The following is a 26,167-nucleotide window of genomic DNA, read 5'->3' on the forward strand; positions in this document are numbered from 1 at the left end:
GTTTTATTTTTATTATTTTATTACTTCCCTTCTACGTGACTTTACCGAAAGAACCAAGAAGATGAATCCCTGCAGTCACGAAAGCTTTAAATCGAAAAATGCATACACGTGTTACTTAACGCATGCTTAATGTGGTGAAATGTTGAAATGCTAAAATGCAAAAAACATCTGTTACAGAGCACAAACAGCCGCTTTGTGTTGTCAAAGGTAAAGGTGCGGCCCAGCAATTTTCTGCCGATACCACTGCTGGCAGAAAGGCCTCTACTAGAAACGAGCTCGAGGGGGTATTTGTTTTGGCTAACCATCGAATAGAAATGTTCACCGCATCGCGCTGCACTTTCATGTGCTTCTGGGGCCGTCTGGACGCTCTTCCTTTCGATATTAGGAAGCCACTGGAGCTATACCACTTTTAAATCGAGATTGAAAACTAATTTCTTTCGAACTGCTTTTGTGTTTCGTTTGTTGTGCTGCCCCGGAACCTCCGATTTGAACGGTTGGCTACGTACGGTGCGAAAGAAGTTCAAAAGACATACATATACATCTGTTCCACTCTTCCACATTGACCAAACGTGTTGGAAGAGGTGGGCGATTACCCACACTGCGCCGCATCACGTGCGACCGGCCGATCAACTGGCTGCTGTCACCCATTTATACTGCTGAGTCGACAGAGGCGGTGGAGAAGGGGTGGGCGGGGGTAGGGTAGGGATTCTAGAAACATGCCCAATCGTCGCAGCTGCCACGGTGGCAGATGGAATTGAACTCATGCCTCTGGAATGCAAGTCTATTGAGCTGACGCTTACACTGCGGCAGCCCCATAGCTTTTGTTAATTAATTTATTTAGAGTTACTTGCTTACATTTTCTCTATAATATAGGTTTTTGGGTTAGATCTCGTAAATATGAATGTCATTAATCCCGCCACCACCCGACACATCCAAATAGTAAGCTTTGTCACGTAAACAAAACATGCCAATTCGTTACTCGTACAGCACACCGGGACATTTATATTTTCGCGATCTAGCCCAAAAACCTCTATTATGGATACTATCGTCGTGAACGCCTCCTTCTATGTGTTAAACCTTTTCTCTACTTCGCACTCTATCGTTATTTTTGTATTTGTTGTTGTAACTTGCTAACCCACCCCTTGTTTGACATCTTGTGTGAAAAAGAGCTTCATAGCTCATCGGATTCCTGGGGCGAGTCTGGATTCTTCTGCAAATTGTCTAAAGCAGTCCCCTGTGTAGATTCCGTTGAAGCATCAGAGCATTGGTAAACGAACGTATCCGTGAAATTATTTGCAAGCAAGGGCAATGGTGCATTACGAGTCTGGTAAAAAAAAACGCATCTCGGGCCACTTCAAAAAAGGACAAATATTGTGGCTCCTTTGTATGTGTTTTTTAATCTCTCTCGCTACGTATAGCTACGCATGCCCCGGGTCTCCCTCGTCAAAGAGAGAACGGGGTTCTCGCCTGGCTAAATAAATTAAACACTGCACGGGTTACAAAGAGAGGCGATGCCTCTCGCCTTGTAGGGGCGGTCGGGCGGTTGTCCTTCGTCTCGCTTCGCCCAGACAGATTTGCCATGGACCCCGGTGGCGGCCTTGCCCACGTGAAGCGCCGTGGTCGTAGGACCGCAGCGTCCCTTCTGTCGTCTCCCAGACCCTCACCTCCCTCGCCCACAACGACCCCCATAAATACTCGTATAAATTAAAATAAAAACTTCACACGAGCGCGCACACATACACACGACGTGAAACATGCAATAGCAGTGACCGGAGAGTTGTGCGTGGGGGGGGGGGCGCCGAGAGGCTACCGGTAGTTCATCATGGCCGAGCCGGGAAACGCATTGCCTTCCATGCCCTCTGCGTCGCCAGCTTCTCCCTCCTCCGCTGCCGGGAAGAGAGGATGACGGGTGGAGACGAGGTGAGCCACGCTCTGTACTCCATGGCGCGACTGCTCTCATCGTTCTTATTACAACAATTATGATTATAATAAAGAGGTGAATTAAAATCAAAGGTGCAGCCCTGCAATGTCTTGTTCACGTCAATGCTAACAGAAGGGGCCTCCACTGGACGAAAGGGAGCTCAAGACAACTCCTCTAGAGGGTGGGTTTTCTTTTTATTGCCCAACTATTCCACACTGGCTAGACATCTTGGAAGATAAATCCGGTGAGCTACTCAGCTCTTTTTCACAGATTATCCAGGAATCCCCTTCACTCATCCACACTGACCACTATGACGAAGTACGTTCACATTACCCCTATGACACGCACAGTGTGTAATGGGCTTCACCCTGAATGGAATTGATTAATAGTTGTGTAGTAGTAGTAGTATTATTATTGTTAGCCCAGGAAGGCCCTCATTGAGTCTCAACATTTTTTTCCAGCTACATTGGGGTGTTTGGCGAAATTCCACATACGCACGCGGGGAATAACACAGTGAGCTCTGCCACAGATGAATTCAATAATCTGTTGCAGCACTCAAACCATTTGGCATGAAAAATAAGTGATTGGTCACAATATGCAAGTATGATGATATCATGGACAGGTAATGCGTGTACATCTCTCAGAACACAAAGACAAAGTTCCCGCATATTGCCTTTAACAGACTGTTGGGGAAAGTGCTGTTAGCAAATAGCACCTATGAAAGCTGGAAAGGCACACGAGGAGGTGGGTGGCCAACACCACGCCCGGCCGCCTTGGTCTCCCTAGTGGCGATGGTTACACACCGCACCTGGTACTCATTTGAGGCTGAGTCGACCTAGGGGAGGCCCAGGACCGGTTCAGATTTTCGTCACCAGTGTCGGTGAGTGGAGTTCGTAGCGCAGCAGCGCGATAAACGCTCGCTGCACAGCCGCTCCCCACGAACACAGGTGCGACGTCACAAGCTTGCCGTTTAATGTGTGTACCAGGTGCGGGGTGTGTGTCACGGGCGTAGCGTGCGTGGCCACAGGCATAGAGAGCTTGGAGCAGTTGGAGAATGCAAAGCAATCTTTGGAAACACCGTCTCGAGGTATGTGCGTATGCGTGTGTGTTGAATTTCTTTCGCACCGTACGTAGCCAACCGTGCTAATCAGAGGTGTGGGAAAGGACAACTAAACACAAAAAGCAGTTCTTAAGAAATACAGATTAAACATTTTCAATCAACATTTAATGTTACGCTGGGATCAATTAACTTTGTTATCATTACCACCACCCACTCGCAGCTCAGCAGAGCTTTGGTTTACGCACACACATAGGTAGCCTACGAGAGCACAGTCCGATCCGGAATCTAATTTTAATGACGTAGTGTGAGAATTCGCTGAATTGTGGCCGCGTGCAAATCACTTGCATGCCTCCCATTGAGCTTTCAGCTCCTGGCGGGAATTCATATAAACAAACTCGGTTAAACCCAGAGCCATTAGTATGAAGCGTTTCTCATAATAATGCTCTTTCAGTGGAAAAGACTCAACCAAAGCCTCAACACTCACCGTTTTTCTCAATGGGGTCCTACTATATTGAGATGTCTGGCGAATTCCGTTTGCAAGTGTTTGGTTGCATGTGCCGGAGAAAACCAGATAACACAACCCTCCCCCAGCACCCCCATGTATTTGAGCAGGAAACACATATAACTCCGCATAGATAGATTTGGTAATCAATCGCTCTGCTGCCATCTCCTGGCCACCACTGCAGAAATCATGTTTAGCCAATTGCATTCACGAGCATTTGGCAAGTGGTGCATGAGCAGGTAACGATTAAACTATTTAGTATTTTGCCAGGTATAGCTATGTAGCTCTTTTTTCCAGAAACAACCGGGCCACAAATGATAGCTCAACAAAGTGGCTTATCACGTGGAAATTTATAGAAGCCAAATACTTTAAATGCATGTTGATTCTAAATGTGGAGGGAAAATCCAGAAGATCCAGAGAAAAATACACACGACCACGGTGAGAGAGACATGTAAATTTCAAATATACAGCAGGCGTCAGGGTCGGGATCAAACCCACGACCTCCTGTGCACCAGGCGAGGGAGTTAAAATCTCGCCACCGCGGCGCCCAAACACTTAGAGCTTCGCACGGATAGATACAGGAATCCACTGCTGTGATGGCAAGGGGGGGGGGCGGTACCTGGGGCGTAGCGGCAGCGTCCCAAGTGCTTCACCTCGATGAAGAGGCCGTCGGAGCAGGCGGCAGCACGCAGCACGCACCGGTCCTGGTACGTGGTGTTGTCGGAGCCGCACACGGGGGCACGGCGCTCGGACGCGCGGCAGATTGCGTTGCACTGCAGGCAGCGCGCGGCAGCGCCGGTGCGCGGGTCCCTCACGCACCGCTTACCGGCCTCGCACGCCGAACCGTCACGGCAGGTGGGCGGCCCTGTGCGTAGCGGCGCGGATCAGCCCGACGGACCGTTAGAAGTCGTCCTTGAAGCGGCGCAAAACTGGGTTTTGCTCATTGAATGCGCAGTTTCCCGGGTTGGGCCGCTTGTCGGGCATTTCTTCTCTCGAGCTTTTGCCACGCACTACTGCGGACATCTTCAACGTCTGAAGATGCCCTCTTGGGAGAAGAATTGTCTAATGCACAGCCCAACCCGGAAAACCGCAATTGGATTTTAAAGGGCTGTTAAAAACGTACACGCTGAAGAGTCTTTTGTTGTAAGTGTTTCGACCGCTGTCCCTCAGCACGTTATTTTGCCTGTTCTATCAGCAACACGATGACATATCCGTTTGGATATCTGGCAGGGCAAAGCGACCTCAATGCTGCAAACACCTCAATGATGCAAATGTGTGCAGGGACAACCATGGTTTTCAAAAGTCCTCTCAACTCAACATTTCACACAATCTACAAAGGCTCAGTGGTCTATAATAGCAGCCACTCCAAGCCAATTGGTTACCTACAATAATAAGCTGGACAGTGGTGGCTATGCACGTGGCTGCCTGTAATCGAGCACTGTGGAAGCAGCGAGGGTTGGTGGATCACCGCACACATGTTGTGTAAACTCCCTTCCTGCGGACGTTAAGGAGAAGCCGTACACCGGCTTGCCAGGAGAAGGCGCTACAACAGCAAGTGGACTAATCTCCATTTGTTTCCATCTGTACGAATATAGAGTCTTGCACCATCACATGCGTGGGTTTTCTCCAGCCGCCTCGGTTTCCTCTCACGTGTATATATGTAATGTAGTAACTCGGCGGGAGACGACTTCACGGGTAGCACACTCTTTATTTCACCAACTTCGTTACACAGGTGACTAACACCCACTGTAGTTACTCGGGTGACTAACACCCACTTGGTTGCTCGGGTGACTAACACCCACTTGGTTACTCGGGTGACTAACACCCACTTGGTTACTCGGGTGACTAACACCCACTTGGTTACTCGGGCGACTAACACCCACTTAGTTACTCGGGTGACTAACACCCACTTAGCTACAAGGGTGACTAACACCCACTGAGCTACTCGGGTGACTAACACCCACTTAGCTACACGGGTGACTAACACCCACTGAGCTACTCGGGTGACTAACACCCACTTAGCTACACGGGTGGCTAACACCAGCCTACCCCACACGGTTCTCCTGGCTACACCAACACGGGCTCTTACGCCCCGTAGCCTCTCGGAACACACCCAGCCGGGGTGTCCCTCTCGACTCTGGGTCCCACAGTCCCGACCCACATGGGCGTCGGACCACGGGTCCCACAGTCTCGCCTCCGAGCCACACAGGGCCCCGGTCCCAACAAGGACAGCGGGACTAGGGGTCTCAGGGCACTACCTCTTCACTCCGTCTTCGATCTTCAACTGGTTAACAACAACCTCGAGTGCTCTCGCGCGTCACCCTTTATACACTCCCTGCGGACGTCGCTGAGAGCACTCATCCCATTTGACCAATCACTGGGCGCTGGCTACGATCCTGTTTTCCCACAGTGTCAGCGCGCCTCACCACTCACGCCGCGCCGCCCCGTGATCTCTCACTCCCGGCGCGCGCGTCCACACCACGCCCACAACGCGTGCCCAACCCCGCACCCCGTGACGCCCCGTGATCCATCACTGTCGGCGCACGTCAACACCACCACTACATCACCCCCTACCACATAGCTCGCAGCCGACCCGGCTGCTATAAAAATATACAACACCCCCTCCCATGTGTGCCCCGTAACACAATAACAACATAACACAACACGAACACCGCCATCCGCAAAAACCAGCAACGCCACGACAACAACAGAACAATATGTACAATCCGGCGAGTGACAACAATAAATGTGTATGCCAAAAAAAAAAAAAAATTTCTTTCTTCTGACTCGTGCAGCGTCCCATTCTTCCCGAGCGTCCCTTGAACGGGACATTACCCCGGCAGAGGGGGAACACGGCGGTGAGCCCGGGTTTAAAAATTGTATTAAAAAAAAAAAAATTCTTCTCATGAAAAGTGTTGTGTCCTAGCCCGAGTCCGCCTTGCCGGTCCGTCGTACGGCACCAGACGCGGTTGACCGTCCGGTGGTGCCGGCAGTTCAGGAAGGCACGGGCCAGGCATCGGGGATCCGCGCGTGCCGCGGGGTTCCGGTTCCCGACGGTCAACCGCCGTCAGGCCCGAGACACCTGGGGGTGGGTCAGGTGGAGACACGTGAGGATCAGCCTGCGACACATCCCTCCCCGAGTCGACGGTCACATCACACGCTCGGTCGTTACGGCACAAAACGGGGTCACGCGGTGCCGCGTAGGGTTTCAGTCGGGAGGGGTGCACGTACCAACGGCGTTTTTCCCATTTAATCTGTATACTCTGGGGTCGTGCAACCCGCACAATTTCCACCGGTCCCCTCCATGGTCTCAACAATTTGGGGGACGTAGCCAACGGTGCATGTGGACAATGCAGCCAGGCCTTGTCGCCTGGTTTCCAATCGTGCGTATGCACCCTCCGTCCATGCAATCTCTCGTTCGCGATCTGCCGAGACTGCGAATTCAATCTCGCAGCCTCTCGCGCTTCAGCCAATTTGGCGATATTAAACTTGATGTGGTCTGCCAATTTAGATATTGCACGTGGCTGGGAAATCCCCAGTTGGACGTCCATGGCCGGATCGGCCTCCCGCCCATACATAAGAAAAAATGGGGAAAACCCCGTCGCCGCATGAGGGGCCATTCGATAGGCCGCGAGCACCCCCGGTACCTGTAAGTCCCAATCAACCTGATCGTCGCAGACCTGTTGGCACAGCATAGACGTAATCGTCCTGTTCAGACGTTCAACCATTCCGTCAGTCTGCGGGTGGTACGGGGAGGTACGCACTTTCTTTGTACCCAACAGGTCGCACACCTCGCGCAACAAAACGCTCGAAAAATTCTTCCCTTGGTCCGTCAGCAAGCATTCAGGGGCGCCCTTGTCCAAAACATAACCTTGGACAAAGGCGTCCGCCACTGCCGCAGCCGACTGGTTGGCGAGTGGCCACGCCATGGGCCAGCGGGTGAAGTACTCTACGCCAACCAGCAGGAACTTATTTCCCCTAGGTGTAGCGGGAAAGGACCCCAAGATGTCTAATGCAACCAATTCGTTTGTGCGCGAAACCTGAATGGATTGCAGCGGTGGATTAGCCGCTACTGGTGGCGGCTTCCTTTGGGCGCACCTTACACATCCCTTAAGAATGTTCGCCACGTCGTTGCCCATCCCCGGCCAATAATAGTCTCGCTGGATTAGGGCGAGCGTTTTGTGAAACCCCAAATGCATGAGTCGCTCATGAGCAGCCAGAACGAGCCTAACCCGCATAGCAAATGGCACAACGAGCGCGTGACGCCGGGACATGTTGTCCCACTTCATCAAGAGGCCCTGTCTGCACACCCAGGAACCGACCCGCGCTTCCCCCCCCTTGGGAGCGTCAACCTTCCGACGTAGCGTGAGTAGGGAGCTGTCGGCCATTTGGAGACGGCCCCACTCGATGAGAGGCAATGCTAACAGCGAGTCCCTCCCCGTGGGAGCGTCGACCCCCGTAGTGTCAGTGGCGGTGAGCACAACTTCCGCGGGGACGGCGACAGGGGGTTTACACCGCGCCGATCCCAGCAGACATTCGCATTCCGTGCGCGGCGGCAACCGCGACAAGGCATCCGCGTTCGAGTGGCGCAATCCCTTGCGGTAAATCGTCGTGAATTGGTAGTCCTGAAGGACCTCCAACCAACGGGACAATTGGCCGGATGGCTGCGCCACCCGCATAGCGTACTGGAGAGCCGCATGGTCCGTACGAACCGTAAAATGACGGCCGTAAAGATACGGCCTGAATTGCTGTATAAAAAACACAATCGCCAGCAATTCACGACGTGTCACACAGTAGCGTTGTTCCGCAGGGGACAGAACCCTGCTACCGTAGGCGACCACCCGTTCAACCCCCCCGACCACCTGTGAGAGCACTCCCCCGATACCCGTGTTACTGGCATCCGTGTCGAGTAAAAACGGTTGCGTGAAATCGGGGTAACACAAGGGGGGAGCCTGCACCAAGGCGTCACGAAGGGAGCAGAACGCAGCCTCCTCTTCCGGCCCCCAGTGAAACCGCACACCTTTAGCCGTCAAAGCGTGCAGGGGCCTGGCTATGGTGGCAAACTGCTTGACAAAACGCCGGTAATAGGAGACGAATCCTATGAAGCTGCGGACTTCAGTGACCGAGGTTGGCGTTGGCCATGAGCTGACGCAGTGCGTCTTAGCAGGGTCTGTCGAGATCCCTGAACGACTAACGATATGGCCCAAGTACCTGACCGATTCCCGAAGCAGAAAACATTTAGCCGGTTTAAATTTAAGCTTAGCGGAACGCATCCTGAGGAACACCGCTCTCAGTCGCTGGAGGTGCTCCTCAAAAGTCCGGCTGAAAACGATGATATCATCGAGGTAAATCAAACAGGTGTCCCATTGGAGGCCTGACAAAACCAATTCCATGAGCCTCTGGAACGTGGCGGGAGCGGAATGTAAGCCCATGGGCAATCGGTTGAATTCAAATAGGCCTCCCGGTGTCCGGAAAGCGGTTTTTGGTTTCGACTCGTCATCGAGGGGCAATTGCCAAAATCCCGAAAGCAGATCGAGCGTCGAAAAAAACTGTGCTCCCGCCAAGGCATCCAGCGACTCATCCATCCTGGGGAGCGGATACGCATCGGCCATAGAGATTTTGTTTAGGCGGCGGAAATCGACACAGAACTGCAAGACCCGTCCTGTTTTTTAACTAGGACGATAGGAGCACCCCACGGACTGGAAGAGGGCGAAATGATGTCGGCCGCCAACATGTCATTAACCGCCGACTGCACTTGCTCCTTCTCGGCTGGGCTGAGCCGGAAGGGATTCTGTCGAATAGGAGCCGCGTCCCCCGTAGCTATGTGGTGGCGCAACAGGTCTGTGCAGCCAATATCGTACTTGTGACTGCTAAACACGTCAGCAAACTCGAGTAGCAAGCCCCTCAATGCTCCCAACTGCACACTGGACAGGTTACTAGACCCGGCACACAACGAGTCCACCCACTCTGTCCCCTCCTTACTTTGAGGATGCGTATCGGCACTCAATCCCGCGTGAGCAACGAGCTGTTCCTCGACGGGTAGCGGCGCAGCGTGAGCCAGCACCGTTCCCTGTGTAATTACGGCCGGCCGCGACCCCGTATTCAGGACCATAACGAACGGCTCACTGTCCCCCCTCACCATGGTCTGAGCTACCGCTAAGTCGAGGCCCCCTTTGGCTCTGTTAGACGGCCCCAACAGAACTCCCTGTGCCCCCGCATCCACCCCGAGGGGTTTTCTCAACCGAAGGGGTACCAACATTTGCGATCCCGGGGGCACCCGTACAGTCTGAGTTGCCAGCGCCTGCACCGTCGCACAAACCGTGCGTATTTTAGTAGGGCTCGTCAAAAACGCAACCCGCCGTCCCGATGGAAGCTCAATGCAGGCTTGATTTATGAGAATTTTGATGGGCATTTTGGACAGAAAGTCTGTACCTAGTAAACAAGGAACGGCCAGCGATGATGATACAAAAATAGGACCCGCCAATTTGATATCGCCAATACAAATAGTCGCCCGAATCTGGCCGATGATTCCCAGGGATCCCCCGTTCGCCGCGTAAAATGGTACGTCCACCGGCAGAAGGGGTCGACATTGGACGGGAAGAATGTTATAAATAAGGTCCGAAATGATAGTGGCCGACGCACCCGTGTCCACAAGCACCCGGACCTCAACCCCGTCAATAAACCCCGTTACCACGGACGACCCGGCCGACGCAGCCACCATCCTGTGGGCCAATTCGGACCATTCGACTGCTTCCGGGCCGTGTACGAACCCCCCTCGCCGAACCGAACCCCCGGTACCCTTATGTGGTCCCCGCACCGCCAAGCGGCGACCCGAACGTGCCGTGTATGGGGACCGAGCGCGTGAGGTGCCGCGACTTGCCGGGTTTAGTTGTGATGACTTGTGGCCCCGGTCGTCGTCCGGACGTGGTCCCGTGGCGCGCTGACGCGGAGCCCGGCACCCGGCTGCGACGTGACCCCGAAGGCCGCAGTTGTAGCAGACGACGAGGGACACCGTAAGTTTCGGTTGCTCCAGCTTGCGGGATGAACGTGTGGGCGAACGACCTCCCGTTCTCCACTCCCCCGGTCTCGATACAGTGAAGGCCTCCTCCCGAGCCGCAGCAGGCTGAGGCTCGGCGACCGTGGCAGCCACTGCCCCGTTCCCCGCCGATGCGCAGATGACCGTTGGCTTGCGCTTGAGGACCTCGTATGCGTGAATACTCGTGGCAATCCCCAGGGAGCAGATGTCCATTACGTCCGCCATATTGATGGGGACTCCCAAGCCGTGAGCCAACAGCTGCTCCGTCACCATGGCGTCCTTCCCCTCCTTGTCCATGCGGGGAAAAGCTGCGTCCGCCAGGGCGAGCAGCGCCGTGCGATAGGCGAGCGTTGTTTCTCCAACCACCTTTCGCCGATCGTAGAACTGGTGGCGACAGGTCGAGGGCGGCCCGAACACTTTAGCCATTAGGTGTAGCGCGGCCTGGAGCGTTGAGCGGGACGACCTAGGGGCCGATGTGAAGGCCGCAAGCGCGTCGTCGTCGAGCATCGCTGGCAGCGCGCGCAGGGCAGTGGTGTCGGACCACCCCGACATTTCTTGATGTGCGAGGAACCTATGTTGGAAGGCTCCCCAGTCGCCCCCGTCTGCCTTGAACGCCGACAGCGCGGGCAATCGTTGCTGGAGGACCCGGTCGTCGTCGTTGTCGAAACGATTTTCCCGCGCGCCGCTGTGGTTGTAGAAAATGTCGGCTCCGTCTGCAGGCGCATAATGGAGGGCTCCGGCGCGCGCCGATGTCGCGGGCCGCTCTGAGTGGAGCTCTCCGCCCATGTGGTGTCCGCGCTTCCCGCCAATTAATGGCGGACCCTCAAAAACGGCGCCAACTTCAAAACTTTTGGCGCGAAGCGCCTTCTGGCGGGATCCCTCCAGCCGCGCCGCCTCCTCCAACCCCGCAGCCGTCCCTCCGCCCGCTGGAACGGAGATCTCTTCCAAAACTGCAGCGGCGGCGAGCAGCAACTCCGCCAGGCGGGAGTGTGCGTCCTGTAGGCTGGTGTCGGAGGCGAGCGGAGCGTCGGCCATCGCCGCGAAGTGCTGCATCGGCGGCAACTCCTCGTCCTCTCCTCCCGAGGTTGGTGTCTCCGGTACGCCGTCGTCTTCCCGATCTCGCTCGTGGGTACGGGTAGTTTTCCTAGTATCCATTCTTCTTGAAGACAGGTTTACTTCTGACGCCAGTTGTAATGTAGTAACTCGGCGGGAGACGACTTCACGGGTAGCACACTCTTTATTTCACCAACTTCGTTACACAGGTGACTAACACCCACTGTAGTTACTCGGGTGACTAACACCCACTTGGTTGCTCGGGTGACTAACACCCACTTGGTTACTCGGGTGACTAACACCCACTTGGTTACTCAGGTGACTAACACCCACTTGGTTACTCGGGCGACTAACACCCACTTAGTTACTCGGGTGACTAACACCCACTTAGCTACACGGGTGACTAACACCCACTGAGCTACTCGGGTGACTAACACCCACTTAGCTACACGGGTGACTAACACCCACTGAGCTACTCGGGTGACTAACACCCACTTAGCTACATGGGTGGCTAACACCAGCCTACCCCACACGGTTCTCCTGGCTACACCAACACGGGCTCTTACGCCCCGTAGCCTCTCGGAACACACCCAGCCGGGGTGTCCCTCTCGACTCTGGGTCCCACAGTCCCGACCCACATGGGCGTCGGACCACGGGTCCCACAGTCTCGCCTCCGAGCCACACAGGGCCCCGGTCCCAACAAGGACAGCGGGACTAGGGGTCTCAGGGCACTACCTCTTCACTCCGTCTTCGATCTTCAACTGGTTAACAACAACCTCGAGTGCTCTCGCGCGTCACCCTTTATACACTCCCTGCGGACGTCGCTGAGAGCACTCATCCCATTTGACCAATCACTGGGCGCTGGCTACGATCCTGTTTTCCCACAGTGTCAGCGCGCCTCACCACTCACGCCGCGCCGCCCCGTGATCTCTCACTCCCGGCGAGCGCGTCCACACCACGCCCACAACGCGTGCCCAACCCCGCACCCCGTGCCGCCCCGTGATCCATCACTGTCGGCGCACGTCAACACCACCACTACATATACAACAAATACATCTGTAAGGACAGTACGGGGCCTAGTGGCCGTTAATAATGATTACAACGATGAGGACAGGCAGGGTTAAGTGAGGTAACTGGGTGAGGAATCAACACGGGGGTAGAGATGGAACCCCCGGAGTGTTATAGTGAGGCAAAGAAGAGAGTTCGGGAAAAGGAGCGTGGCAGAGCTGAGGGGAAATAAAAGGCAACGTGGAGCGGGGCTTGGGGCTGCTGTGGGGATTTGGGGTCTGGACCGTCGTCGCTGTCATGACGGTGGATTGTCCACATCAACTTGGAAGTCTAGGAAAGAAGTTATATATCTTCGCCGTAGCTACTACAGCGACGGCTCCTATATAGTCAGTCCACTATATAGTGAACGTCGTGTAGCAGATATATATATAGTCAACCTGCATCCAACTAATAACATGTCATCGAGTCGGGTGGACGGTAATATATAATAAATATGTATATGTAACTTAAGTAAGACAGCGTCTTTGAGTGCTACATTACACATCGACTCAAAAACATCTTAAAATTTAAACAAACCTTATGTAGGACCTTCCTGAAAAAGTAATTGGACTGAGTGTACTTTCCTGGGTAAGCAAGTCATTATTATCCTCATAACAACGCTTGCATTTATGGTCGTTGCCATAGCATCTGCACTATTAACTCGCAAAAACATTTGCATTCCCGATCACGAATAAGTGATTCAATCTGTGCAAAGAATCAGTGGATAGGCCCTGCCGGGACAGTGCTGGAAGAAAAACGTGCAACAGTTGATGTCCATCGTGGATATGGAGTGAGGAAATCATCGAGTGTCTGCGCAGGAGCGAGATGGATCGGTGCATCGTGAGACGACGGGACATGCTATCGGAACAAATGGGCCTTCATCCAGCAGTAGATAGGTCATGCCTTATGGTATGTTGCATGTTTTCCCCTTATACAGCACAATAGCTGAGATTTCTCCAGAAATTTTGATTTCCAACCAATACGAAGCCAAGAAATAATAATGGAATGAATAGTGCCCAAAAACTGCAATGCAGTTTTGAGACTCGGTGAACCTTTCCTGGATAAAGCAATTACATGATGTGATAATTATCAGTTGGTGCCAGTTGTATGCCATATTGGCTGCAGCCGGAGTGAGGATGGAGTGAAGCAGGATGGAGCGAGGACAGAGTGGTTTAGGATGGAGCGACGACAGAGAGGAGGATGGAGCGAGGACATAAGGGAGGATGGAGCGAGGAGAGAGTGGAGGAGGATGGAGTGAGGACAGGGTGGAGGATTATGGAGCGAGGACAGAGCGGAGGATGATGGAGCGAGGACAGAGCAGAGGATGATGGAGCGAGGACAGAGTTGAGGAGGATGGAGCGAGGACAGAGTCGAGGATGATGCGAGGACAGAGTTGAGGATAATGGACCGAGGACAGAGTGCAGGATGATGGAGCGAGAACAGAGTGGAGGGGTGGAGTGAGGACAGAGTGGAGGATGAAGCGAGGACAGAGTGGAGGAGGATGGAGCAAGGTATGAGTTGAGGAGGACGGAGCACAGACGTTGTGGAGGAGGATGGTGCAAGGACAGAGTTGAGAAGAATGTAGCGAGGAGAGAGTGGACAAGGGTGGAGCAAGGACTGAGTGGAGGAGGATGGAGCGAGGACAAAGTGGAGGATAATGGAGCGAGGACAGAGCGGAGGATGATGGAGCGAGGACAGAGCAGAGGATGATGGAGCGAGGACAGAGTTGAGGAGGATGGAGCGAGGACAGAGTCGAGGATGATGCGAGGACAGAGTTGAGGAGGATGGACCGAGGACAGAGTGGAGGATGATGGAGCGAGAACAGAATGGAGGGGGTGGAGCGAGGACAGAGTGGAGGATGAAGCGAGGACAGAGTGGAGGAGGATGGAGCAAGGTATGAGTTGAGGAGGACGGAGCACAGACGTTGTGGAGGAGGATGGTGCAAGGACAGAGTCGAGAAGAATGTAGCGAGGAGAGAGTGGATGAGGGTGGAGAAAGGACTAAGTGGAGGAGAATGGAGCGAGGACAAAGTGGAGGATGATGGAGCGAGGACAGAGTGAAGGAGTGATAACATAGTGGAGGAGGATGGAGCGTGTGGAGGATGATGTAGCTAGGACAGAGTGGAGGAGGATAGAGCGAAGACATAGAGGAGGATGGCACGAGGACAGAGTGGAGGAGTATTGACCGAGGACAAAGTGGAGGAAGATGGAGCACAGACAGAGTGGAGGAGGATGGAACAAGGAGAGAGAGGAGGAGGGTATAGCAAGGACAGAGTCAAGGAGGATGGAGCAAACACAGAGTGGAGGAGGATTGAGTGAGGACAGAGTATAGGAATATGGAGTGATGACTGAGGGGAGGAGGATGAGTGATGACAGAGTGGAGGAGGATGCAGCAAGCACAAAGTGAAGAAGGATGAAGCAAGGACAGAGTGGAGGAGGGTAGAGCAAGGACAGAGTCAAGGAGGATGGAGCAAGCACAGAGTGGAGGAGGATTGAGTGAGGACAGAGTATAGGAATATGGAGTGATGACTGAGTGGAGGAGGATGGAGTGATGACAGAGTGGAGGAGGATAGAGCAAGCACAAAGTGGAGAAGGATGAAGCGAGGACAGAGTGGAGGAGGGTAGAGCAAGGACAGAGTAAAGGAGGATGGAGCGAGGACAGAGTGGAAGATGTAGCGAGGACAGAATGGAGGAAGATAGAGCGCGTGGAGGAGGATGGAGCAAGCACAAAGTGGAGAAGGATGAAGCGAGGACAGAGTGGGGGAGGGTAGAGCAAGGACAGAGTGTAGGATGATGAAGCGAGGACAGAGTGGAACAGAATGGAGCAAAGAGAAAGTGGAGTATTGTGGAGCGAGGACAGAGTGGAGGAGTATGGAGCGAGGAGAGAGTGGAAGATGGAGCGAGCACAGAGTGGAGGAGGATGGAGCGAGGACAGAGTCAAGAAGGATGGAGCAAGCACAGAGTGGAGGATGATTCAGCGAGGACAGAGTGGAGGAATATGGAGTGATGACAGAGTAAAGGCTGGAGTAAGGACAGAGGGCAGGAGGATGGAGCAAGGACACAGTGGAGGTGGATGGAGCGAGGACAAAGTGGAGCAGGATGGTGTGAGGTCAGAGTGGAGGAGGATGGTCCAAGGACAGAGTGGAGGAGTATGCTGCGACAACAGAGTGGAGGCGGATGGAGCGAGGATGGAGTGGAGCAGGATGGAGCAAGGACAGAGTGGATGAGGATGGAGCGAGGACAGAGTGGAGAAGAATGTAGCGAGGAGACAGTGGACGAGGGTGGAGCAAGGACAGAATGGAGCATGGAGCAAGGACCGAGTACAGGAGGATGGAGTGATGACAGAATGGAGGAGGATTGAGCGAGGACAGAGTTGAGGAGGATTGAGCGAGGACAGAGTGGAGGATGGAGCAAGGAGAGAGTACAGGAGGATGCAGCGAGGACAGAGTGGAGGAGGATTGAGCAAGGACAGAATGGAGGATGGAGCGAGGACAGAGTGGTGGATGATGGAGCGAAGACAGAGTGGAGGAGTATGGAGTGATGACAGAGTAGAGCAGGATGGAGTGATGACAGAGTGGAGGAGGATGGAGCGGGCACAAAGTGGAAGAGGGTGGAGCGAGGACAGAATGGAGCATGGAGCAAGGACCGAGTACAGGAGGATGGAACGAGGACAGAGTGGAGGAGGGTTGAGCAACGACAGAGTTAAGGAGGATGGAGCGAGGACAGAGTAGAGGGGGATGGAGCGAGGACAGAATGGAAGATGGAGCGAGGACAGAGTGGAGGAGGAGGGCCCTTGGACAGATTGGAGGAGGGTTGATCAAGGAAAGAGTTGAAGAGGATGGAGCGATGAGACAGTGGAGGAGGGAGGAGCTAGGACAGAGTGGAGGGGGTTTGAGCGAGGACGGAGTGGAGGAGGATGGAGCGATCACAGAGTAAAGGAGGATGGAGCGAGGATAGAGTGGAAGATGGAGCGAGGACAGAGTGGAGGATGAAGCGAACACAGAGTGAAGGAGGATGGAGCATGGACAGAGTGAAGGAGCATGGAGCGAGGACAGAGTGGTGGACGGGGCGAGCATTGGGTGGACGACCGAGCAAGAAGGATCTCACCGGCGCAGTGTCCGTAGTGTGCCACGCCAATGGAGCGGCCCTGTGCACAGGTGGCACGGCGCAGGTGGCAGGCGCTGGCGTAGGTAACACCGTTGCGGCCGCACAGGGGGCCCCCCGAGGATGAGGAGATGGCGGTTGCGCCGCATGGGCTCTGCCCACACCGCACGCAGTGGGCGCCATTCAGCTGATCCAGGACACACTCCATGCCGGCGGGGCATGGCACACCCTCGCACGTCTCTGTGCGAAGACAAAGACGAAGATCCCCGTATAATATTGAATTGACAAAGTCAAAACAAAGAAGATACTTTTGGGGTACGTTCTGTTAGCAAGAAGCACATATGAAGGCCGAAATGGTACACAAGGGGGTTATGTGGCCAGCACCACACCTTGCCAAAATTTGTCTGCCCAGTGCTGATGGTGTATTACACGGGTATTCATTTAAGGCCGAGTCAACCACGGGGAGGCCAAAGACCATTTCAGATATTCGCCACCATCGCTGGAATCGGAACAGGGGTCACCACTGCACTAACGCTCTTCCCTGTGTGAATACACATGCACGGGCACACGCGAGCGCAGCTGCGCTCGGCGTCAGACACACGGGAGTTATCATCATGGAACAAACCGTTTTTTTTTATTTTACCAGGTAAGGTCCACTGAGCTATATAGCTCTTTTTCAGAAGCGACCTGGCTATCACAAATGATAACTCAACGAAGTGGCTCATTATGTGAACACGTATAGCAGCCAATACTCTAAATGCTATTGATTCTAAATGTGAAGGTATAGAACCGACAGACCTAGAGAAAAATCCACACGACCACGTGGAGAGATACATGTGAAGTATTGGAAAATGACGGCAGGAAACTCCTTGACGGGAACACACTTCTTTTATTATATCTTGACTTGTAACGATACAACGCGTGGCCTCTCTTCTTCACAATGCGGTCACCATACAACGGTACAACTCGTGACCTCTTCTTCTTCACCCTACGCTTCTCTTGACTCTCTTAGATTCTGTGCTGCTGGCTCTCTGTGCCTCGTGTAGACTCCGCGCCTCGGCTACACTCTTCTCTCGTCTCGTGTAGACTCTGCGCCTCTGCTACACTCTCCACTCGCCTCGTGTAGACTTTGCATCTCTCTCTGGCTACACCGTATGCATACTCGGCTCGTGTAGACCTTTCTCTCTCTCTGGCTACACCGTATGCATACTCGGCTCGTGTAGACCTTTCTCTCTCTCTGGCTACACACTATACATCACTCAGCTCGTGTAGACCGTTCTCTCTCTCTGGCTACACACTATACATCACTCAGCTCGTGTAGACCGTTCTCTCTCTCTGGCTACACACTTATACCTTACTCTCCTCTACTCTCCCTTACTCTCCTCTCCTCTCCATTACTCTCCTCTCCGGGCTCTATCTCTGCACCTTCGTCTTCATTCTTAGATGGTTCCACTTCTGCCCTCTACTCCTCTGTGCATCATCTTATATATCTCTTCCTCCCGGGAGACGGAGCGGATGCGGACCTCAACGTCGGCACCGCTCCTCAGTTACCCAATCACCACGCGCTATCTCTACGATCCGTTTCCGCCCAGCGCGTGTTTCCACTCCTCGACCAATCACACCGCGCTGCCCCCCGATCACTCCCTCTCAGCGCGTCACCGGCACACAGCCAATCAGCAGCACTACCCCCACCCGCGCACTGACGCCTGCTCCTCCCCGTCAGCGCGCGTCACCACACACACACGTACATACGCGCTGGCACATGACGTACACACCCAGCGCGTATCACCACTACATCACCCCCTCCCACATAGCTCGCAGCCGGCCCGGCTGCTAACAACAACCAACCGCGACGATAAAACGACAACCAACAAAAAAAAACCCGTAACCCCCCGAGTGTGCCCCGTAACATAACAACAACAACAACAACAAGAATAACTATGTACAGATTGACAATGAACACGAAAAGTCAACAATAACACGATACGAGCAAATTCCAAAAAACGAACGCGCCCCACGTCCCTGCGACTACACGCAGTGACGAGGCGCACCAACAGCCCCGACTCCTCACGAGGCGGGTCGCGCAAAGTAGCACGACTTGGCGCGAGTCCGTCTGGCTGGTCCGTCGTATGGGGCGGGACACTGACGACCGTCCGACGGTTCCGGCTGCTCCAGACGGCGCGGAACGGGCCTGAAAGGGCCGGCCCCGCCGCGGAGATCCGGCCGCCGGTGGTCGGCAGCTGTCAGATCCGAGACACCTGGGAGCAGATCAGGCGAAAATACGCGTGGATCAGGCAGAGACATTTCCCCCTGTGGGTCGCCGGTCACGTCACACACTCGGCCATGACGACACAAGGGGAGGCCATATGGAGGCGAGAACGGTTTCAGTCGGGAGGGGTGAACGTACCAACGGCGCTTTCCCCACTTTATCTGAACGCACTGGGGTCGTGCAACGCGCACGACCTCCACGGGTCCCCTCCACGGTCTCAACAATTTAGGCGACGTAGCCAAGGGTGCCTGAGGGCAATGCAGCCAGGCCCTGTCACCTGGTTTCCAATCGTGCCCGGACACCTTCCGTGCCCGCAACCGTTCATTAGCAATTTGGCGAGCCCGGGAATTAAGCCGTGCGGCCTCCCTCGCCTCTGTCAGCTTGTGAATATTAAACTTAATATGTTCTGCCAATTTAGAATTAGTTCGTGGAGCGGACAAGCCAAGTTGCGTTTCCATTGGCGGGTCAGCTTCCCGACCGTACATCAAATAGAATGGGGAAAACCCCGTAGCTGCATGGGGGGCCATTCTATACGCGGCAAGGACTCCCGGGACCTGCAGGTCCCAATCTACATGTGCCTCGCACACCTGCTGGCACAGCATGGAAGTCAAAGTTTTGTGGAGTCTCTCCACCATCCCGTCTGTCTGCGGGTGGTACGGGGAGGTACGCACCTTCTTGGTACCCAACAGATCGCACACCTCTTGCAACAATTTACTCGAAAATTTTTTACCTTGGTCGGTCAGCAGGCGTTCGGGAGCCCCCTTGTCCAGGACATAGCCCTGGACGAAGGCGTCCGTCACAGCCGCTGCCGACTGGTTAGCGAGAGGCCACGCCATAGGCCATCGGGTAAAGTATTCGACCCCCACTAACAAATATTTATTCCCTCTCGGCGTGACTGGGAAGGGCCCCAAAATATCGAGTGCAACGAGCTCGTTAGTACGCGAGACCTGAATAGATTGCAGCGGTGGATTAGCTGCCACGGGCGGTGGTTTACGCCTGGCGCACTCAACGCACCCCTTCAGAATATTTACCACATCACTTCCCATTCCCGGCCAGTAATAGTCACGCTGAAGCAGGGCAAGCGTCTTGTTAACTCCCAAGTGCAAGAGGCATTCGTGTGCCGCCAAGACAACCCTCCCCCTTACAGCGGAAGGCACCACGAGTGCGTTCCGCCGGGACAACCTGTCCCATCTCAATAACATGCCCTGCTCAAGTACATAGGAGCCGGTACGCTCCTGGTCCCCCTCGGGACCCCCAACCTTGCGGCGCAATGCTAGCAGCGAGCTGTCCGCCATCTGGAGACGGCCCCATTCGCTGAGCGACAACGAGAGCAGCGAGTCCCGACCCTGAGAGGCAGTGGAATCATCCACGATCGGTGCGCCCGCTGTCGCAGCCAGTGCCCCCATCTCCCCCGCAAGCGTCGGTTTACAGCGCGCCGATCCCGACAAACACGCGCATTCATCACAAGGCAACAACCGCGACAAGCAATCGGCATTTGTGTGTCGCAACCCCTTACGGTACGTAGTCGTAAACTGATAGTCCTGGAGGACTTCCAACCAACGCGACAACTGGCCCGAGGGTTGGGCGACCCTCAATGAATACTGTAGCGCCGCGTGGTCCGTTCGGACCGTAAAGTGACGACCATAGAGATATGGCCTAAACTGCTGCACAAAAAAGACAATGGCAAGCAGCTCACGACGGGTGACGCAGTAGCGCTGCTCCGCCGGAGACAACACCCTACTACCGTAGGCGACAACTCTTTCGACACCCCCAACGACTTGGGATAGCACCCCCCCAATGCCCGTGTTGCTAGCATCCGTGTCCAGCAAAAAGGGACTCGCAAAATCGGGATAACACAAGGGTGGGGCATCCACCAAGGCGTCCCGGAGGGAGCGAAACGCGGCCTCCTCCTCCGGTCCCCATTTGAACTTCACTCCCTTCGCCGTTAGAGCGTGCAAGGGTTTTGCAATAGTGGCGAAGTGCTCAACGAACCGCCGATAATAAGAAGCAAACCCGATGAAACTACGCACGTCGGAAACGGACGTAGGTGTCGGCCACGAACCGACACAATCCGTCTTCGCGGGATCGGTGGAGATCCCCGAAGAATCGACAATGTGACCCAAGTATCTAACCGACTTCCGAAGGAGGTGACATTTGGCCGGTTTAAATTTCAGCTTAGCCGATCGCATTCGCAAGAACACCCCTCTCAATCGCTGGAGGTGTTCTTCAAACGTTTTACTGAAAACAATGACATCGTCCATATAAATCAAGCATGTATCCCACTGCAAGCCCGACAAAACCAACTCCATAAGTCGCTGAAACGTCGCTGGAGAGGAGTGAAGTCCCATGGGTAACCGGTTAAACTGGAACAGCCCCCCTGGAGTCCGAAATGCTGTCTTAGGTTTCGACTCTTCGTCGAGCGGCAACTGCCAAAACCCCGATAACAAATCAAGAGTCGAAAAATATCGCGCACCAGACAATGCATCGAGGGACTCATCCATCCTGGGGAGCGGATACGCGTCAGCCACAGAGATCTTATTCAGGCGACGGAAATCAACGCAGAATCGCAGGGACCCGTCCTGCTTCTTAACCAGCACAATAGGCGCTCCCCACGGGCTAGAGGAGGGCGAAATAATATCGGCTTCTAGCATTTCGTTAACAGCCGACTGAACATGTTCCTTCTCCACGGGACTCAGTCGGAAGGGATTTAGCTTGACCGGCGCCGCATCGCCCGTTTCAATGTGGTGGTGCAACAAATCCGTGCACCCAATGTCATACTCATGTTTACTGAACACATCAGAGAATTCTATGAGCAACTCGCGCAGCGCACCCAACTGCGCCGCCGACAAATCGTCCGAGGCGGCGCATAGCGAATGGACCCACTCAAGGTCTTCCCTTGGCTCAACGTTCCGCGCGGGGCTCGAGCCCACCTGCGCAACCAACCCATCATCCACAGGGACCCGCGCCGCGTGAGCCAGCACGGTGCCCTGTGGAATGACAGCTGGCCGCGACCCCGCGTTCAAAACCATCACAAACGGATCCCTGTCAGCCCGCACCAAAGTGTGAGCCACCGATAAATCAAGACCCCCGACAGCCTTGTTAGAAGGACCCAAAAGCATACTTTGTTCCGAAGCCTCCCTCACCCATGGTTTCCGCAACCGGAGGGGAATCAACATCTGTGAACCCGGGGGCACATGCACGGTCTGTGTCGCCACCGCTTGTATCGTAGCGCACGCCGTCCGAATGTCAGTAGGGCTCGTCAAAAATGCAATCCGGCGACCCGATGGCAGTTCAATGCATCGTTGATCGATAAGAATTTTAATGGGCATTTTAGCCAAAAAATCAGTGCCCAAAAGACACGGAACCGCCAAAGAAGACGAAACGAAAACGGGTCCCGACAATTTGATATTTCCAATGCAAATGGACGCCCTAATCTGACCGATAATGCCCAACGATCCCCCATTAGCGGCGTAAAATGGCACATCCACTGGAAGCAGCGGACGACATTGGACTGGGAGAATATCATAAATGAGGTCCGATATAATAGTTGCCGATGCCCCCGTGTCCACTAACACCCTAATCTCGACCCCATCAATAGATCCCGTAACAACGGACGAACCCGCCGAAGCAGCCACAATTCTATGCCCCAATTCCGCCCATTCAATGTCTCCCTGGTCCCGGCCGAACCCCCCTCGCCGAACCGAATCCCCGAACCTTAACCGGCCCTCCTCCGCCGCAACGCGGCGTCCCATGTGTGCCGAATAAACAGGCCGAGCGTGTGAGGTGCCGCGACTTGCCGGGGATTGTAGAGATGACTTGGGATCTCGGTCGTCGTCCAGCCGAGCACCCATGGCGCGCTGACGCGGAGCGCGGCACCCAGACGCCACGTGGCCCCGGAGGCCGCAGTTATAGCACGTGACGAGGGTCGGAGTAGATCTTGGTTGCTCCGACTTTCGGCCCGATCGCAGAGGCGACCGAGCCCCTGGCCTCCAGTCCCCTGGTCGTCCCGTGGCGAACGCCTCCTCTCGTGGGCTGACGACTTGGGGTTCGGTGACCACCGAACCCGGAGCTGCGACGACAGCAGCGTTGCAACCAACTCCTTGTTTCCGTTGTAGGGCCTCGTGCGCTTGAATACTCGTGGCGACTCTCAAAGAAGAAATATCAATCTCGTCAGCTGTGTTGATAGGGACCCCCAGGTCCTGCGCCAACTTAAGCAGCTGCTCCAAAACCATCGCGTCTTGGCCCTCCTCGTCCATCCGAGGGAACGCAGCATCAGCAAGAGCCAGCAACGCCGTGCGATAGGCCAGCGCGGTCTCCGTGGCCGCTTTCCGTCTTGCGTAGAAATGATGGCGGCACGCCGAGGGAGGTCCGTAGACCCTGGCCAACAAACCCAGCGCATCCTTCAGCGTGGAGCGGTCCGACTTCCGTGCAGACCTGAAGGCCGCGAGCGCATCGTCGTCCAGCAGGGCAGGCAACGCCCGCAGCGCCGTAGCATCGGACCACGCTGACATCTCTTGATGCGCCAAAAACCTTCGCTGAAATTTGCCCCAGTCTCCGCCTTCCGCCTTGAAGGCTGACAACGTGGGCAGACGCTGCTGAAAAATGAAGTCATCCGCCTCGTGGTTCCTCTCCGCCTCTCCGTCGGTGTGTAAGATGGCGGCTCCAGCGGCAGACGTAAAATGGCGGACCCCCTCGCGCGCTGATGACGTCGATGCGCGCGCTTGGGAACCCACCACCACGTGGCGCTCGCCGTTCCCGCCAAAAGTAGGCCCAGGCGCAATGGCGGGAATCCCCCATTCGTTTTGGCGGGAATCTGCGGGGCGACCTTGTAAAATGTCCCCCACCGTCCCCGCTCCTCCCGACGAGCTGATCTCCGCCAAGATGGACGCGGCGGCGAGCAGCAGCTCCGCCAGTCGGGAGTGCGCCTCACGAAGCACGGCCTCGGTCCCCGGTCGCTCGGCCGGCGCCGTCGACGGATCCTGTAGCGTGGGCAAGTCCTCCTCCTCACCCCCCGCCACCAGCGGCCCCGAGTCGTCCAGGTTTTCCTCGCGGTCAATCCCGTGGGTCCTACGGGTCTTCCTTGTCTCGATGCTTGGAAGCCCGTTTAACTTCTGACGCCAGATGAAGTATTGGAAAATGACGGCAGGAAACTCCTTGACGGGAACACACTTCTTTTATTAAATCTTGACTTGTAACGATACAACGCGTGGCCTCTCTTCTTCACAATGCGGTCACCATACAACGGTACAACTCGTGACCTCTTCTTCTTCACCCTACGCTTCTCTTGACTCTCTTAGATTCTGTGCTGCTGGCTCTCTGTGCCTCGTGTAGACTCCGCGCCTCGGCTACACTCTTCTCTCGTCTCGTGTAGACTCTGCGCCTCTGCTACACTCTCCACTCGCCTCGTGTAGACTTTGCATCTCTCTCTGGCTACACCGTATGCATACTCGGCTCGTGTAGACCTTTCTCTCTCTCTGGCTACACCGTATGCATACTCGGCTCGTGTAGACCTTTCTCTCTCTCTGGCTACACACTATACATCACTCAGCTCGTGTAGACCGTTCTCTTTCTCTGGCTACACACTATACATCACTCAGCTCGTGTAGACCGTTCTCTCTCTCTGGCTACACACTTATACCTTACTCTCCTCTACTCTCCCTTACTCTCCTCTCCTCTCCATTACTCTCCTCTCCGGGCTCTATCTCTGCACCTTCGTCTTCATTCTTAGATGGTTCCACTTCTGCCCTCTACTCCTCTGTGCATCATCTTATATATCTCTTCCTCCCGGGAGACGGAGCGGATGCGGACCTCAACGTCGGCACCGCTCCTCAGTTACCCAATCACCACGCGCTATCTCTACGATCCGTTTCCGCCCAGCGCGTGTTTCCACTCCTCGACCAATCACACCGCGCTGCCCCCCGATCACTCCCTCTCAGCGCGTCACCGGCACACAGCCAATCAGCAGCACTACCCCCACCCGCGCACTGACGCCTGCTCCTCCCCGTCAGCGCGCGTCACCACACACACACGTACATACGCGCTGGCACATGACGTACACACCCAGCGCGTATCACCACTACACATGCACACTCAAAATATATCGGCGTCAGGGTCGGGATCGAGCCCACGACTTCCTGTATACCAGGCAAGGTAGTTATCATCTCTCCACTATGGTGCCAGTATGAGCTGCATGCAGTACACCGATAGCCATGCCCTCCTCTCTCTGTGTGTGGTCGGTGGAACACGCAGTCCCCGCCGTGGTGACGAGCTGGGCAATGTGTAACAGGAGCTGGCCCCGCAGTAAATCACAGTGTCAACACTCGGCAGGTGCCGTGTGAAGCTGTGCCAAGCCCCCCTAATGTGATATTGTGTTTGTGCGTTATGGATTAAGTGACGCGAGTTGGATTCCCACTCACGGCCAACATCAGTGACGATCATAAAAAAAACTGGTCCTTGTCCTCCCCTAGGTAGACTCAGACTTAAATTAGTACTTGGTGCAGTGTGCAAACATCAGCACTGGGGAGACAAACGCGGGCATGGTATGTGTCAATATTAGTAGGTGCTTGCCAACATTCTGTTAAAGGCTATATGGGAAATATTTGTCTTAAATCTGTGCGTCTGTGTGCACGTGGCGATGCAAAGATTAGTGGTGCTGACGCAGGGTTGCGGGTCGAGTCTCGGATCTAAAACCTTAGACACGTGCAGGACTGACTACTAGCACAGGACACCAAAGACAAAGTTCCCCCATATAGTCTTAACAGACGTTTAGGGCAAATACTAGCTAGCACCTATGAAGGCCGGTTGCCTTTGTTTTCTTAGTGGAAATGTTTACACATCACACCAGGTACTCATTTCAGGCTGAGATTACTTATGGGAGGCCCAGAACCGGTTTAGATAATCGTTACTGGCGTTGTCCATGAGCGTGAATCGAACTAACCACGACCGCCACCACCAGCTTACTTACTGCGGCAGCTGCCGTTGTACTGCACCGAGAGCGAGGGCTGCGCGCGGCACCGCGCACGTAGCACGGCGCACTCGTCCCGGTAGGAGCGGCCGTCCGAGCCACACACGGGCCCCCGGTGCGCCTCTCGGCAGTCGGGCGCGCACACACAGCGCGGACGGTTGCGCCGATTCATGCGGCACCTCTTGCCTGGCGCGCACTCTACACCCTCGCAC

The 26,167-nt window shown here is 54.8% G+C and overlaps 1 protein-coding gene across 1 annotated transcript; it reads right to left on the minus strand.

Moving 5' to 3' along the window:
• Window positions 1–26,167, minus strand: LOC144731631 (follistatin-like). The gene is made up of 4 exons (XM_078612837.1): window positions 25,956–26,167; window positions 16,726–16,962; window positions 4,103–4,348; window positions 1–1,886 (listed from the first exon to the last, which is right to left on the minus strand). The coding sequence occupies exons 1-4, from the start codon at window positions 26,125–26,127 to the stop codon at window positions 1,807–1,809; spliced, it is 735 nt and encodes a 244-aa protein (XP_078468963.1). The 5' UTR covers window positions 26,128–26,167; the 3' UTR covers window positions 1–1,806.

This window comes from Lampetra planeri, chromosome 39, assembly GCF_965212315.1.
Source record: "Lampetra planeri chromosome 39, kcLamPlan1.2.h2, whole genome shotgun sequence".
Lineage (NCBI taxonomy): Eukaryota > Metazoa > Chordata > Hyperoartia > Petromyzontiformes > Petromyzontidae > Lampetra > Lampetra planeri.